Source organism: Jatropha curcas, chromosome 3 (assembly GCF_041381405.1).
Source record: "Jatropha curcas cultivar XTBG-Jc1 chromosome 3, XTBG_Jcur_1.0, whole genome shotgun sequence".
NCBI lineage: Eukaryota > Viridiplantae > Streptophyta > Magnoliopsida > Malpighiales > Euphorbiaceae > Jatropha > Jatropha curcas.
The window spans coordinates 9,019,924-9,036,385 of record NC_143153.1 but is presented as its reverse complement, the minus strand read 5'-3'; the positions used below and the strand labels follow the sequence as shown (position 1 = coordinate 9,036,385).

At 39.9% G+C, this 16,462-nt stretch overlaps 2 protein-coding genes and 1 non-coding gene across 3 annotated transcripts in view; 1 reads left to right on the top strand and 2 right to left on the bottom strand.

Moving 5' to 3' along the window:
* The window catches only part of LOC149497489 (uncharacterized), a 137,308-nt gene extending 128,887 nt beyond the window's left edge, over nt 1-8,421 (bottom strand). Inside the window, exon 1 of the mRNA XM_089719193.1 lies at nt 7,761-8,421. Within this exon, the coding sequence (XP_089575319.1) occupies nt 7,761-8,421 (661 nt within the window). The remainder of the gene's footprint in view (nt 1-7,760) is intronic.
* Nucleotides 8,422-8,609: 188 nt separating this feature from the next.
* LOC149497487 (uncharacterized) lies at nt 8,610-10,911 on the bottom strand. Its single transcript, XM_089719192.1, has 3 exons — nt 10,246-10,911; nt 8,733-9,912; nt 8,610-8,653 (listed from the first exon to the last, which is right to left on the bottom strand). Exons 1-3 carry the CDS (start codon nt 10,909-10,911, stop codon nt 8,610-8,612), a joined length of 1,890 nt encoding a protein of 629 aa, XP_089575318.1.
* On the top strand, nt 10,418-10,524 carry LOC149497488 (small nucleolar RNA R71). Its single transcript, XR_016320305.1, has one exon. It is a non-coding gene; the product is annotated as a small nucleolar RNA R71 (small nucleolar RNA).
* Nucleotides 10,912-16,462: the final 5,551 nt, after the last annotated feature.

The following is a 16,462-nucleotide window of genomic DNA, read 5'->3' as shown; positions in this document are numbered from 1 at the left end:
TAAATCCTCGCCCTATCGTCCGCAAACAAACGGGGCTGTGGAAGCTGCAAATAAAGCCATAAAAGTTATTTTGCAAAAGACAGTTAAAAAGCACAAAGCTTGGCACGAACAGTTACCGAATGCTTTATGGGGATATAGGACTTCGATTAGAACACCCACCGGAGCAACTCCGTATTCTTTAGTATATGGAATGGAAGCAGTGTTGCCTATTGAGCTGGAAGTTCAGTCGGCGAGGATTATCCAGGAAAGCCAGATTAGCGAAGCAGAATTGGGCAAAGAATTATCATTTACAGCTCTTAAGTATGGATGAAAAGCGACTACAAGCAGTCCACCAAACTCAAGTGTACCAAAGAAGGATGGCACGACACTTCAATAAGAAGGTCAAAGACCGGAAGCTGGAAGAAGGTTGTTTGGTCCTGAAGGAGATTAGACAGCCAATCATAGACCCACGTGGGAAGTTCCGTCCTCATTGGGCTGGACCCTATGTATTGAAGAAAGTATTGTCCGGCGGAGCCGTCATCTTGACTGATTTAGATGGTTTGGAATTCACGAATCCATGTAATTTAGATCAGTTAAAAAGATATTTTGTGTAATAAGCGTTGCATAATGTAAAATGAACTACATTAGACCTGATTCTCTTCGGAAAAAAGAAATTATATATCGGAGATATGTAGGCAGCCCTCATTGGGTACGGTCTAAACATTAATAAAAAACATACCATTTCATAATTCTTTCTTTTTGCTGATAAAAAAAAAAAAAGAAAAACCCGCTAAGTTGAAAACCCGAAAGGGCGACTTAGGCAAAAATCGGGGCCCGCTAAGTTGAAAACCCGAAAAGGGCGGCTTAGGCAAAAAAATGGGTAGCTCGCTAAGCTGAAAACTCGAAAGGGCGGCTTAGGCAAAAAATTAGAGCTTAAATAAATAAAAGTTGGAAAGTGCTTGGAAAGCTTAAACGACAAGTGGCATGCCCGATAAAAAACAATAAAGGCAAACAGTCTAAAATCAAGCAGAAAACTAAAGAAAGTAGAGTCCAAGTCCAAATAAAACATACATCCAAAGTCCAAAGCCAAAATACCGAAAAGAATCAAAAACAAAAAACCAGAAAGCCCATAAAAGTCTAAGTGTCTCGTCGTCTCCGTGGGGCAACGTCTTCTGAGTCATCTTTAGCTCCCGAACTCTCTCCGACATTTCCTATCTGGGGAGCCAGTAGAATCTCCTCATCAGTCCCAGCCTCATTACCAGCGTCAGCCTGAGTCCAACCTTCAAGTACACTCAGCAGTGCGTTCCTCCTCAGCTTCTCAACTGGCCAGACAACGGTCATAAACCAAGACCGGTATTCAGGAGAGGTCTGAATACCAGCAGGATTAGGTGAAGGTCTAACCATATGATGGTCCCTAACCCAGGCCCTAAGGACGGCTCGAGTAACTCCCGGAGTGATGGCTGAATCAGCTAGGGAATCATCCATGGTCGGAACAGTCTGATCTATCCCCATCTGTCTCAGAACACGCGAAGCGCAGTACCAGGTGCAATGTGTAAGGCCCAACAGGTAAACCTGAGTATGGCGGAAGCTAACCTGAATAAACCGGTTGATGTCATACCAAGGCACAAACCACAGTACCTCATCTGGACCCAATTCAATCAGCCATGAGGTCCATGCATCAACAGACGGGTATGTGATCAAAATCCTCCGCATGTGGTACTGTACGGGGTTATAAGGCAATGAAGTAGGAGCAGCAACCACTTGAAGATGATCCTTCAACCAAACCTGAGTAATGGATCCTTTCTATTACAAAGGAACAAAAAAATGATAAAAAAAAATAAAGAAAAGAGGAGGAAGAAGAGAGGAGAAGTACCTGGAGAATAATCGGGGAAACCGTCCAGTCCTCGAAGCCTAAAGCAGCTCTGTCAAGGCTCCTGATAGTTTCTGCTAGCACAATGCCACCAATACAACCCATATCCTCCATTTGTCGAATCATAGGACAAAATCGCAGATCCCCGAAGCTTGGATCCTTATTAAACAAGAAACCAGATAATAAGCAAAATACAAAGGCCCGCATCCTCAGCCTCATCTGGTCTGGGTCATCCAAATCGACCCCTGAAAATTCATCAATCAGGGGCATCAGAATTGCCTTCTGGTCGTCAACAATCATGGCCTTAGCTTGCAGCCGACTGAATTGAAATAAATTTTCAAATGACCGAATATACCCAACTTTAACCTCATGCCTGACTAAAGGGGCGTTAGGGTCACACCCTATGATAGCACAAAACTCCTCGAAAAGAGGACACATTTCTTCCTTCATGGCCCCAAACCGAAAAACATGGGCCTCAGGGTCCCAGAATCTGATACAGGCCCATAAAAAGTTCCAGTCAATCACTACCCCCCTGAGAGTAATGATAGGAGAGAGGCCATACCTCTTCAAGTTGATCTTTTCAACTTTGGAGAGACCCCTAACCCAGCTATGCATGCTATGATTGAAAGAAGGATTCATTCTTTGGAAAAGATAAATACAGAGAGAAAAGAAGAAGATAGAAAGTGAGGAATGAGTGAAGAGCCAAAACAAAGAACAAGCTTTTATAGGAGAAGATGCACTGAATGAAGGCGGCAGCAGCCGCCGAATTGCCACCGAATGACGGCGGCAGTGGCCGCCAAATTGCCACTAAATGATGGCGGTAGCGACCGCCGCGCAAAAAAAAAAAAAAAGATATATATATAATAAAAATAAAAAAAATATATAATCATAAAAATAAAAAAAAATAACCATAATAATAAACTCATTTTGTTTCATGCATACATATATTTCAATACTAACCAAGTGCAGGTACAAAATAAAACTCAGCACAAAGATACAGTACAGAAGCACGGTCAAAGTTTAGTACAGTAGTCAGATAAGAAAGAAAGAAAGAGGAACAGAAAAATTCGGCAACCATGACTTCAGCGACGGGGCCTCTGCCTTCTCTGATCACTGTAAGCCTCACGAGTCCAGGACGAAGACAGTTCTTGCTGCATCCCGAGCATCAATTCCATCATTTGATTGATCAATCCGACAGGAACCTACAAAAAAAAAATGATGATGAATGATGAAAATGAATGCAAATCAACATCAAATCTCTTATGAATCATTTTTGTGAGAGATTTAGCAGTTTTTACTTACCTCGGTAATGTCCTCAGAAGGCAGAGCCAAGCGATCCACATTGTTCAGCGAGACTTCTCGAAAGGCTAAAGGAGCGTCAGGAGTATGGTAGGAAATGCTGTACGGAAGACGTAAATTGGCCAAGTCTGAATGAAGTGACCCGGTGGCCTCTGTCACAGCCCGGGGAGCCCTGGAATGGCCGGTCGAGTGGCTAGGGCCAGCTTGAGATGAACCTTCAGCCCGAGTAGAAGAAGACGGATCAGTCGTAGGCCTCCTCTTTGGAGTCCTACTCAAAGAACCAGCGGCCCGAGAAGAGCGGGTAGCGGGCGGATGGAAAGGAGCTGATCTCTGAAAACTATCAAGTCGCGATCCAATAGGCTGCATCAGAAAGAGTCTGCAGAACTCAGCATAATCTCCCTCCAAGATGAACTCTCCATACGGAATACCCTCAGCATGCGCATCAGTGAGAGTCATCTGCCTGCCCGTTCGCATGTCCCCGGGAGGAGGATAAGGGATGGAACGACAGCTTCTTATCTGAAAGCCTACTCTCTCGCCCAGGTAATATCGTCTCAGGACGGGATGCGACAGGATCACCCTCCGCCGAGACAAGTCGTCCGACCGCTGAAAATGAGGATCAACTTGGATCCAGCTCTGTAGGCGAATGGCCATAGCCCCCACTTCAACCTATAAAAGACACCAATATGTTGATAAATCTTTTTATTCAACGTATTCGAGAATTACTGAATACATACCTGCGCCGGGCTACACGTATCAAAAAAGGTTCTCAGGTCTTTTAGCGAGTGTTTGTGCCGACTGGTATGAAGGTTAGTTCGATACCATCTCCAAGCCAAAGGTACCAGCCCTAATCCGAGATCTGCATGAATCTGCTCCGGGCGAGTGTAAGGAAAATACTCAAATGCCCAAATCTGCAACAAAGAAGAAACAAAAGTCAAAAGAGGGCTAATAAAACAGAAAAATATACAGAATGTTCTTCGCATCACCTCCCAGAAGTAGTAGGTCCCGCTAAGTTTACAGTGGCTCCGACTCAGATCGCACATGTCATCATACATACGGCTCAGAATAGCGCCGGCCCAGTCGTACTCCGTGAGATGGGCTAGGTTTTCTAAACTCTTCAAGATAGAAGGATTAAACCTTTCCTTCCTGTTGGACCAAAAGGTCGAAGCAAACATCAGCAACAAGGTGAACCTGGCAACCTGAGTAGCCGTCAGCTCTCCCCGCCTGTGTCTAGCATAAATGCCGGGGGCTTGGAGATATAGCCAGCGCCTAGAAACACTCAAAGCTGGAGTAGCGGAGCCTGGCCCGACAATCCGAGGCAGGTCTATACCAATTAATTCCACCATCCGATCAGGGGAAACCTCTGTCCTCCAGTCATCATATAATTCGATCGTCCGAATACCGAAAGGGATTCCGGTAATCACAGAAAAATCCACAGGGGTCATTGTCATCTCGCCCCAAGAAAAATGAAAAGTGTTAGTAGTATCCCACCATCTCTCGGCCAAAGCACCCAGCAGCTCCTTGTGGCTATTTCGGCCAGCATCAAATTGCCTCAGGTAACCCAGACGGGACGGATAGATGATTGCCCCGACCGGGTGTCTCGGATCCAATATCTCGATCGGGATTTCGGACATAGAGGTCTCAGCCACATCCAATCTAATGTAAGGATCCTAAAGGTAAAGCAATATAAGAATTGTTCCTTGGTTCTTTACTAAGGATAATATCTTAGCATGCATACTAATAAGACAAACTGAAAAATCACTTTCAGGCCACAGAGGCCCGAAAAATCACTTTCAGGCCACAGAGGCCCGAAAAATCACTTTCAGGCCACAGAGGCCCGAAAAATCACTTTCAGGCCACAGAGGCCCGAAAATCACATTCAGGCCGCAGAGGCCCGAAAATCACGTTCTGGCCACAGAGGCCCAAAAAAAAAAAAATAATAATAATAAAAAGAGGCGTACCTGAGCGAAGATGCCTGTTATGGAGGCGTGAGTGCTAGCGTCCGCCGTAAGATTGACGTCGTCTAGCGAGATCCCCAGAGACCCCAGATATTCCTCACCGCTCAGATCAGAGGAAGCCATGATAGAAACCTTAAAACCTAGAAAGTTGAGAGAATTTGAGAGAGTTCCTTAACTTAGAAAGTTTAGAATGAATGAAAATGAGTTTTTTCAAGCTATTTATAAGCAAATAGCCAAGAGGCGGGTCTTCCGGACGCGTCCAATTTTCGCCTACAAAATTTGCGTTTCAGACAACCACCGACTCCCATAAATCATTTTTTATGGTCGACGGTGGGGGGCAACTGTGAACACCCAAATTTTGAGGCTCAGAAAGCCTGTTTTTTCGGACTGCAAACGGTCCGGCCGGACCGGAGGCTATTTCGGAAGTTCACCGAAAGTATGTCAATATGGTACTTAAAATGTCCGGAATGTCGCGAGGATCGCGGAACAGGTCCCAGAATATTTTTCGGAGGTTCAGAACTCCCAAAAAGGCTCCCGGAGCGAGGCACGGTGACCACACCGGCCACGGCGGTGCCGGCCGCCGGGCACAGCGGGGCCGGCCGCCGGGCCTGGCGGCAGCAGCCGCCCAAACTGGGCGGTAGCTGCCGCCCCACCGCGCGGGAGAGGCCTGGCGCCAAGCGCGCGCGGGGCCTGCGCCCCGCGCGGGCGAGGCCTACCGCCAACGCGCGCGGGGCCTGTCGCCCCGCGCGGGCGGGGCTTGGCCCCCCACCCCCTGGGCGAGCCCTGCTGCCAGCGCGCGCGGGGCCTGTCGCCCCACCGATAGGGCGGTAGCCACCGCCCTCCCAGGCGGTGCCTACCGCCGAGCCGGGCGACAGCTGCCGCCCAACTCCTCCGGCGGCAGCTACCGCTGAGACAGGCGGTAGCTACCGCCGGGGACCCGAAAATGGCCTATAAATAGGCCATTTTCAGCCTATTTCTGACACTCCTGCCCGTGTTGACGGACGAATCCTTCTCCCTCTCACGCTCCTTGCGTTTTCTTTACCGCTTTTCGCATTTAATTTATTTTTTATTGCATTTTTATTGTGATATTTGATAACTAAAATTAAATAAAAATAAAAATTAGTTAATATACCTAAACGAGGAGCTTAACCTGGAGTTAAGAAGCGGTTGTCAATTAAATCAGGTATGTAAACAAAACTCTGCCTATTTAATTTTAGCACTCCATGCATATTTCTCTTCTACTCTCAATAATTCTACAATCGCATAGATGCATCCACGTCGTTTTTTTTTTTTGGTAAATAAACTGCTTTGATAAAAAAACAAACATGATTAAGCTTAACGCCCGATTAATTAATAATCGTGGCAGTTAAGCTTAAATCCGACAATATCGGCTAAAGAGCCTAGTTAATTAATAACTACGGTTCAATCGCCTTATTTCGAACAAATCTGCCTAAAAGTCTAATTAATCAATAATTGTGACTAACGGCCTCATTCAAATCACGTTTTTATGGCAATAAATTGCCTACAGTTTAATCAATCACAATTTTGGCAACAAATCGCCTAAATCGACATATTTTGGCCAAAGGCCTTAAAATCAATCTTTTGAGCGATAAATCACCTAAATAAATCAATTTTGGCTCAAAGCCTTAAAATCAACACTTTTGAGCGACAAATTGCTTAAATGAACCATTTTGGCACAAATGCCTTAAAATCAACACTTTCGAGCGACAAATCGCTTAAAATGCATCATTTTGGCACAAATGCTTTAAAATCAATTACTTTGGCGACAATCGCCCAATCACATCGTTTTGGCAAACAAATTGCCTAAATCACATCATTTTGGCTCAAAGCCTCAAAATCAACCATTTTGGCGACAATCGCCTAAATTGCACATTTTAGCAAACGAATTGCTTAAATCAACACTTTTTCGGCTCGAAGCCTTAAAATCAATCAATTTCGGCTCAAAGCCTTAAAATCAACAATTTTCGGCGATGAAATCGCCCAAATAAACCATTTTGGCTAAAAGCCTTAAACTCAACGATTTTGACGACAAATCGCTCGACAAAAATCATTTTCGGCAATAATAAGCCCGAACACCAATTTTGGCAAGAATAAGCCCAAATCAATTCTTTTGGCTAAAAGCCTCAAAATGAATCTTTTGGTAATAAACGCCTAAAATCAATCAATCTTTGGCAAAATGCCTAAACAAAATGCACAAAGCATACACACACCCATGCATTAAGCATACCATTCAAAGCCCTCTAAAAGAGGCCTATCGAACTACGTTGACTTTGATCTTCCATTCAAACGGAAGTACGTAGGCACGTTCGGGATTTCACCCCGGGTGGCAAGTCAAAATCACATAAACCTTTCATTTGGTCCAATTACATCATTCACCTTGCAAAGCATTCATTCATCGGTTAGTTCATCAGCATGACATAGTCTCGGGATCCATCTCGGGTTCGTAGATTGTGCCTTAAACATTGGGATAATTAATCTAGTAATTAGGTTAATTAAAATGGAGTCACTTAGGGTTTTTTCCTAGTTTACCCTAAAATAATTAAACAAGGTGGCGACTCACACACTCACGTGCATTTCTTCTCATTCATCATATGCATCACGTGCCTATGTATTCGGGGGGAGGGGTTCACAAAAGTGGCATTTCTCCCAATTCAAAACCAAGTTAGCACTTTCACATCTTGACAATACAAGATCTAGATTTTTTAAACAACCTTCAAATGAATCACCATACACAGAAAAGTCATCCATAAAGACATCCATAATTTCTTCTATGTAATCATTAAAAATCGCGGTCATGCAACGTTGAAATGTTGCAGGTGCATTGCATAATCCAAAAGGCATGCGCCTATATGCAAATGTACCAAATGGACAAGTAAATGTAGTTTTCTCTTGGTCATTCGGAAAGATATAAATATGAAAATATCCTGAGTAGCCATCGAGAAAACAATAGAAAGCATGACCAGCAATTCTTTCTAACATTTGATCTATGAATGGTAACGAAAAATGATCTTTTCTGGTGGCTGAATTAAGTTTTCTATAATCAATACATACCCTCCAACCTGTAGTGGTCCTAGTAGGAATTAGTTCACCATCTTCATTTTTTACTACAGTCATTCCTCCCTTTTTAGGCACACATTGGATTGGACTAACCCATTGGCTATTCGAAATTGGGTATATTATTCCTGCATCTAGCAATTTGATAATCTCTTTCTTCACTACTTCTTTCATATTAGGATTAAGTCTCCTTTGTCTTTCTGCCTTAGGTATATGTCCATCCTCAAGATTGATGTAATGCATGACTCGATTTGGACTTATCCCCTTAAGGTCAGAAATTTGCCATCCTATACTCTTAATCCTATTTCTAACAATTTTTAATAAATCATTCTCTTGATCTACAGTTAATTTGTTAGAAATAATTATAGGAAGTGTGTGATTTTTACCTAAGAAAGCATATCGCAAGTGACTTGGTAACTCTTTAAGGTCTACTATTGGTGGAACTTCAATTGATGGTGGTAAAGGTTCATGCTCCCTAAGTAACATTTCAGGTCTTAAATTTATAAACTCCTCTTCTTCAATATTGACATTTTCTTCTTCAAATTTTTCATTACCTTCCGAGGTAAATATTTCTTGTATGCATGCATCAACTATGTCAATTCTCATGCAATTTCCCTCATCCATAGGATATTTCATAGCTTTATCTATATGAAACTCAATGACATCATCACCTATTCTAAGGACTAATTTTCCTTCTGAAACATCAATTAATGCTCTCCCTCTGTTCATAAATGGTCTTCCTAAAATAAGAGGGCAATTTTTATCATAAACAAAGTCAAGTATGACGAAATCAGTTGGAAAAATAAATTTGTCAACCTTAACAAGTACATCCTCAATGATACCATAGGGTCTTTTAATAGTTTGGTCAGCAAGTTGTAAAACCATATTAGTTCTTTTAACTTCATCCTCTAATCCCAATTTCTTAAAGAGAGATAATGGCATCAAATTAATACTTGCTCCTAAATCACACAGGCATCTAGGAAAATCTACTTTACCTAATTTGCATGGTATAGTGAAACTCCCTGGATCTTTGAGTTTAGTAGGTAACTTACTTGAGATTATGGAACTGCAATCCTCAGTTAGAGTGACTGTCGACACATCTTCCCAACTACGTTTCTTTGAGATCAATTCTTTAAGGAACTTACCGTAATTTGGAATTTGTGTGATAGCTTCCATAAGTGACATGTTGATATGCAAATTTTTCAGTTTATCAATAAAATTTAAGAACTGCTTATCTTGCTCCTGCTTCTTGAGCCTTTGCGGAAAAGGTGGCCTAGATTGATAAATTTTAACGTTGTCCTTCTCCGTGTCCTTTCCTTTTTCTTGTCCTCTTGATCCTGCACTATTTTCCTCAATGCTTGGTTTACAAACCGGCTCCACATTTGCACTATTCAAAATATTAATATCAGTACCCGAAGGATTTATTTTATCTACTATTTTTCCACTTCGCAAGGCAATGGCACTTACATTCTCCCTAGGATTCTTTTCTGTATTACTAGGAAGATTTCCCACTTCACGTGAGGAAATAGCACTTGCAAGTTGCCCTACTTGCACCTCCAAGTTATGTATAGATGATGAATGATTTTTGAATAACTTATCAAACTTTGATTCTAACCATTTAAAGCTATCATCCTGACTACTCATCTTTTGGTTAAATCCCTCCAGAAATTTATCAATTTTATTAGTCAATTGTCCCAGTCTATCTTGAGACTGACTAACCTGATTGCCTCTATCCTGATTATCATGGTTTCTCCAAAAAGAGTTATGATAATTACGATTTTCAGCATTATAAGTATTTGAATATGGACCACGAACTTGTCCTTGGACATAATTCACTTGTTCCTCCATAACCGGATGCTTATAATTACATTCATTTGATATATGCCCATTTTGACCGCAATTGTCACAAATAAGAGATGTTGATTTACTTATGTTTAAGTTATCAATTTTATAAGACAAGGCAGAAATCTGTGCTTGCATCATAGTTAAGGGGTCTAATTCATGCACTTTCTTTGCTGAATTTTTTGAAGAAGAAGAAGACTCATTACTAACAGTAGAATGACTTACCTGAGTTCTTTCGGCTGGCCATATGCTATTATTGTTGGCCATCTCTTCTAGTAACTCAATTGCATCATTAGTAGTCTTCTTCATTAATGATCCTCCTGCCATGGCATCTATAGTTCCTCTTGTAGAAGGTGTCACTCCATTGTAGAAGGTTTGAATCAATATATTTTGGGGAAGGCCATGGTGTGGGCAAACTCGTTGGAGCTCTTTGTAGCGATCCCATGCCTCATATAAGGATTCATTTTCATATTGGGTAAATGAGGTTATTTCTTTGATAAGCCTAGCGGTTTTCGCTAGTGGGAAATACTTAGACAGGAAGGCTTGGGCTAGTTCTTCCCAAGTAGTGATAGAGTTTGGTGGTAATGAATTCAACCAAGCTTTTACCTTGTCTTTCAATGTGAAAGGAAATAGACGTAATTTGATAGCATCTGCTGGTACTGAATTCATCTTGAATGTATCACAGATCTCAAGAAAACTGGCTATATGTGAGTTAGGATCTTCATTTGGTAATCCGTAGAACTGAACACTATTTTGAAGCATTTGTAATAAAGCGGGTTTAATCTCAAACTGGTTAGCATTTACCGGTGAACGTACTACTCCCTTTTGTGAACCATTTAAACTTGGAGTCACAAAGTCCATCAACCTTTGTGGCGGATTTCCATTACCCATGATTCTTGAATTTCTTCTTTTCTTCTTCTTTTTTCGTTGTGAAAGGAATTGTTCAATTTCAGGCTGATAATCCTCCAATTCACTATTTGAAGATCTGGTGCTTGGCATATGAGGTGTGTAAATTAGGTGTTTCTGCAAAATTTTGAATCAACTATAAGTATGTACCTTAATTAAAACAAGCTGTAAATCATATATAAGAATATTTCGTTAAATGACAGAACACCGTTCCCCGGCAACGGCGCCAAAAACTTGTTGCGTCTCTTTTGAGTTCCCGCAAGTATACGGATCGCAACGTAGTAATAAAAGATCGATCCCACGAGGAACGGGTTGAATACACTTGCTACTTTATTCTTATTGATATGTTTACAGGAATACAAATATAAAATAGTTCTAAGGAATTTCTTAGTTATTCTAGATCTAATGATTATTCAACTTCAGAGAATAATGTGCATTAAAATACTTAGAATAATTAATCATAAAGACAAATGTGTAGTAAAATACTTAGACTAATTAATTGTACACAGGATTTTCCTTTTCTATGCAAAAGCTTGTAATATTCAATAAAGAATCTCTTAATTACATATGGTATAATATAATTCAACTTCTCAGTATAGAATTATACTATCTATTATATGTATTTCTACATATAATAAAATCCCTATCTTGTTAAATATTAAACCTAATTCTTATTCTTTGATTATTTCAATAAGACAGATTTAATTTCAACAGGAATAAGTAAAATATGCATATGTAAATTCAACTCAATGAATTAAATCTCTTTGATCTTTGCTAAACTATTTCCTTCTGAGAATATAATCTAGTAACTTTGATTAAACAAAGATCAAAAGATAACTTAAGGAATTTTTATTGAATACTACCAATTAAAATTGTTGCTTTGTATAGAAGAATAATGAAGACCAACATACAACAAGTCTATAAAACAAGAGAAAGAAGTAATCAAACTCAAGCCTCCGGAGGGCGTCACACCTCGAGGAACTTCTTGGTGTTCTTGGCACAATCAATAACAAGTGACTTTCGTCAATCTTGCTCTAAGTACTACTAACACACTTCTCCTAATACAATCTAAGTGTTTTTGTGAATATAACTCTGAATAAGAATTAATTCCCTATCTGTCTGTCTTTTTCTTCTCTTTGTTTGCTATTTATAGAGTAGGAGAGTGATGGTGGTTTTGGTAGTGATTGGCTGGCCAAGAGGTGCTTGAGGTGACTTCTCTTGGGAGGAGTCCCGACTCTTGCATGAAAAGATATGATTCTCTAATGAAAAGGCAGCAATCACGTCTCCTGGTAATCTCGATTCGCGCTCGCGCTGATGAAGGTCGCGCTCGCGACTTCGGCTCCAAGTGCTTCTGCCTCTCAAAAGTTCTTTTCGCGCTCGCGCATATGAAAGTCGCGCTCGCGTATTTCGCTGGCAAACTTTCTGCCTCTCAAAGGTGCTTTCTCGCCCCCGCGTATATGAATATCGCGCTCGCGTCGTCTGGTCCAATTGCTTCTGACACTCAGATCTGCTTGTCGCGCCCGCGTATATAAATGTCGCGCTCGCGACTAGCTATTCTGGTTGTAGCTTGCGTGCGCGACAATTGGTATTGCTCGCGACGTGGGCATTTTTCTTTGTTGCGACTTGCTTGAACGCGCGAAGGCTGGATCAAGGAATTCTTCCATCTTTTTAACTTGTTTTGACCCTATTTTTGTATAGAACAAGTCTTTGCTCCAACTTTGTTCTTGCAATTCACTTTAAAACAAAACAACACGAACAAACGTAAAATGTACAAAAACAATCATGCATTCATGCAATTTATATCGAAATAACATAACAAGATTTGCCCGCTTTGCGAGGCTATCAGCTGGTTCCAACACGGATTCAGAATGGATGGCGTATGTGCATAAACTACCGCAAGTTAAACTTTTCAACTAGAGAGGACCATTTCCCATTACCATTCATTGATCAGATGCTTGAGCGGTTAGCAGGTAAGTTTTATTTCTGCTTTCTTGATGGTTTTTCGGGGTATAATCAAGTTGTGATAGCACCAGAGGATCAAGAGAAGACTACCTTCACTTGTCCTTTTGGAACTTTTGCATTTAGAAGAATGCCCTTTGGACTTTGTAATGCACCGGCAACATTTCAGAGATGTATGGTCAGCATATTTTCAGATTTTATTGATAATTGCATTGAAGTTTTCATGGATGATTTTACAGTGTATGGTGATTCATTTGATGCATGTTTACATAATTTAAATTCTGTTCTTGAACGATGCATTGAGAAAAATCTGGTTTTGAATTATGAGAAGTGCCACTTTATGGTAGACCAAGGAATTGTTTTAGGGCATGTTGTTTCTAATAAAGGTATTGAGGTAGACAAGTCAAAGGTTGATTTAATTGTGAATTTACCATACCCCACAACTATGAGGGAATTGCGTTCTTTCCTTAGTCATGCAGGTTTCTATCGAAGGTTTATCAAGAATTTTTCCAAGATAGCAGTACCTTTATCTAGACTATTGCAGCAGGATGTTAAATTTGAGTTTTGTGAAGAATGTAAGGAGGCTTTTAACAAGTTAAAGTCAGCACTGACGACACCTCCTATTATTCAAGAGCCTAATTGGTCTATACCATTTGAAATTATGTGCGATGCAAGTAATTATGCGGTGGGGGCTATTTTAGGGCAGTGTGAGGAAAAGCTTTTTCATGTGATTTATTATGCATCCAGGACATTGAACTCTGCACAACGCAATTACTCCACAACTGAAAAAGAGTTCTTAGCTATTGTTTTTGCTTTAGATAAATTCCGGTCATACTTGCTTAATTCTAAAGTGATTGTTTTTTCTGATCATGCAGCTTTAAAGTTTCTCTTAGCAAAGAAGGAAGCAAAGCCAAGACTAATTAGATGGATTCTTCTTTTATAAGAATTTGATCTACAAATCAAGGATAAGAAAGGTGCTGAGAATTTGGTAGCTGATCATTTGAGCAGATTGGTGACACAAGAGGATCCAATTCCTTTACAAGAATTATTTCCTGATGAGCAATTGTTTAAATTACAAGGTATGATCCCTTGGTATGCTGATTTGGTGAATTATTTGGTTACTAAGACTATGCCTTCTGATTTAAGTAGAGCTAAAAAAGAAAATTTGAAGAGTGAATCTAAGTATTATATATGGGATGAACCATATTTGTGGAAATTTTGTTCTGATCAAATTATTAGGAGATGCATCCCTGATAATGAGATTGAATCAATTCTTGTTTTTTGTCATTCATTTGCATCTGGTGGTCATTTTGGACCTAAGAGAACAGGTAGAAAGATAGTGGATTGTGGTTTTTATTGGCCTACCATTTTTCGTGATGCATTTATTTTCTGTAAAAATTGTGAACAGTGTCAAAGAACAGGAAGTATATCTCGAAGGAATGAGATGAGTCAGACCCCAATACTTGTATGTGAAATTTTTGATGTGTGGGGAATCGATTTTATGGGTCCATTTCCTTCTTCTTTTGGTTTTACTTATATATTACTTGCTGTTGATTATGTTTCCAAATGGGTGGAAGCTAAAGCCACCAGAACTGATGATTCTAAAGTTGTTGTAGATTTTGTCAAGTCAAATATTTTCAGCAGGTTTGGAATTCCTAGAGCTTTGATCAGTGACAGAGGCACTCATTTTTGCAATAGAGCTGTGGAGGCATTATTAAAGAAATATGGTGTTTTTCATAGAGTTTCTACAGCCTATCATCCTCAAACAAGTGGGCAAGCTGAGGTATCAAACAGAGAGGTGAAGTCTATCCTAGAGAAGATGGTGAAGCCAAATAGAAGGGATTGGAGCCTTAGACTTGATGATGCTTTGTGGGCTTACAGGACAACCTATAAGACACCCATAGGTATGTCCCCTTACAGGTTGGTTTTTGGTAAGATGTGTCACCTTCCTGGTGAGATAGAACATAAGGCTTTTTGGGCTGTTAGAAATTGTAATTTTGAGTTAGATGCTGCTGGTGTGGAAAGAAAGTTACAATTGCAGGAGTTAGAGGAGATTCGTCTTGATGCTTATGAAAATTCTATGATTTATAAGGAAAAGACAAAAGCATTTCATGATAAACTAATTTTAAAAAAGGAGTTTGTGGTTGGGCAAAAAGTTTTATTATATAATTCTAGATTAAAGTTAATGCCCGGTAAGTTGCGTTCTCGTTGGATTGGTCCGTTTATTGTTACTAATATGTTTTCTTATGGTGCTGTTGAGATTCAAAGTTTAGGAACTAAGAAGGTGTTCAAAGTCAATGGCCATAGACTCTAGACATTTTATGAAGGCTTCCAAGAGCATTCACTGGAAGAAATCAAATTGAGTGATCCAATTTATTTAGATTGCAGAAGATGCTGTGACCATGTCGAGCTAACGACGATAAAAAAAAGGTGCTTTTTGGGAGGCAACCCAGATTTTTACTTTATTTTATTTATTTATTTATTTGCATTCACTTGTTTGCTTGTTTTTCTGGTTTGTGTTTTGCATTTTATTTTGTAGCAGGTACCCTTTACCGGACAACGGCTTGGCTTTTGGTTGCAATTTATTTGATGAGTAAATTTCAGCTAAACAGGGCAGTTTTCTATTACTCTTGAGACCTTCCTCTTGTGATTTAATTGTGATTTGTCCACATTGAGGACAATGTGTAAAGTAAGTGTGGGGAAGGGTTTTATTATTAGGGTTTTTTTTTTTCATGATTTTTATGCTTCATGGTATAATAATGCTGCTGAATTTATGATGGCATATTGCTGAAATTTTGAGCTTTCTTTTGTTAAATAGCTATTGCCATACAACTTATTTTGCTCATTTGTTTTTGCTGCCATTTGATTATGATTGGTTGAGTTAGATGTCAGGCACTTATCCCATGAATTTTGAGTAAAATTTTTGTTTGATTAATGATTTGAGCTGATTTTTGGGATTACTCCAAGGGTTTATTGTGTCCTTTAAGTAAGACTTGAAACTCTAATTTTTACGAAAAACTAAAGTTGCAAAGAATTTTATTCTTGGGTTTGAACAGTCCTTTGAACTGGGTTGAAAAGCAATTTCAATTAGTCTAACTAAGTCACTTTGACTGTTTTTGACTCTTGTGCATTTTTGAATAATTTGTTAAATTTGTGACTCTTTTAAACCTAAAATTTGAGGCTTGAGTTTAATTTTTATTGTATGAGCTAAATTTGGACCGTTACTTCTAGAATTCTTGGTAGGATACCTAGGTACAAAGATGAGCCTTTTATGTGTATGTGTTTTTGAGTCAAGAGAAAAGTCGGAATGAGTCAACAAGTGTAAGACTTGTAGCAGTCGGATCGCTTCGCTACCCAATAATGGGTAAAGAGCAGTGCTAGTAGCCACTTGAGCTCGTGACTTCATATACCCATAAGCGGGTACCATTGATGACAACTCAAGCACACGATAAATGCTCAAGCTTCTTGAAAGAAAGAAGAAAAAAGAAAAAAAAAAGAAAAAAAAAGAAAAAAAAAAAGAAAGAAAGAGTAAAGAGTTTTCTTTTGTTTTTATTTAGTCTTTGCATGTATGGTCGCG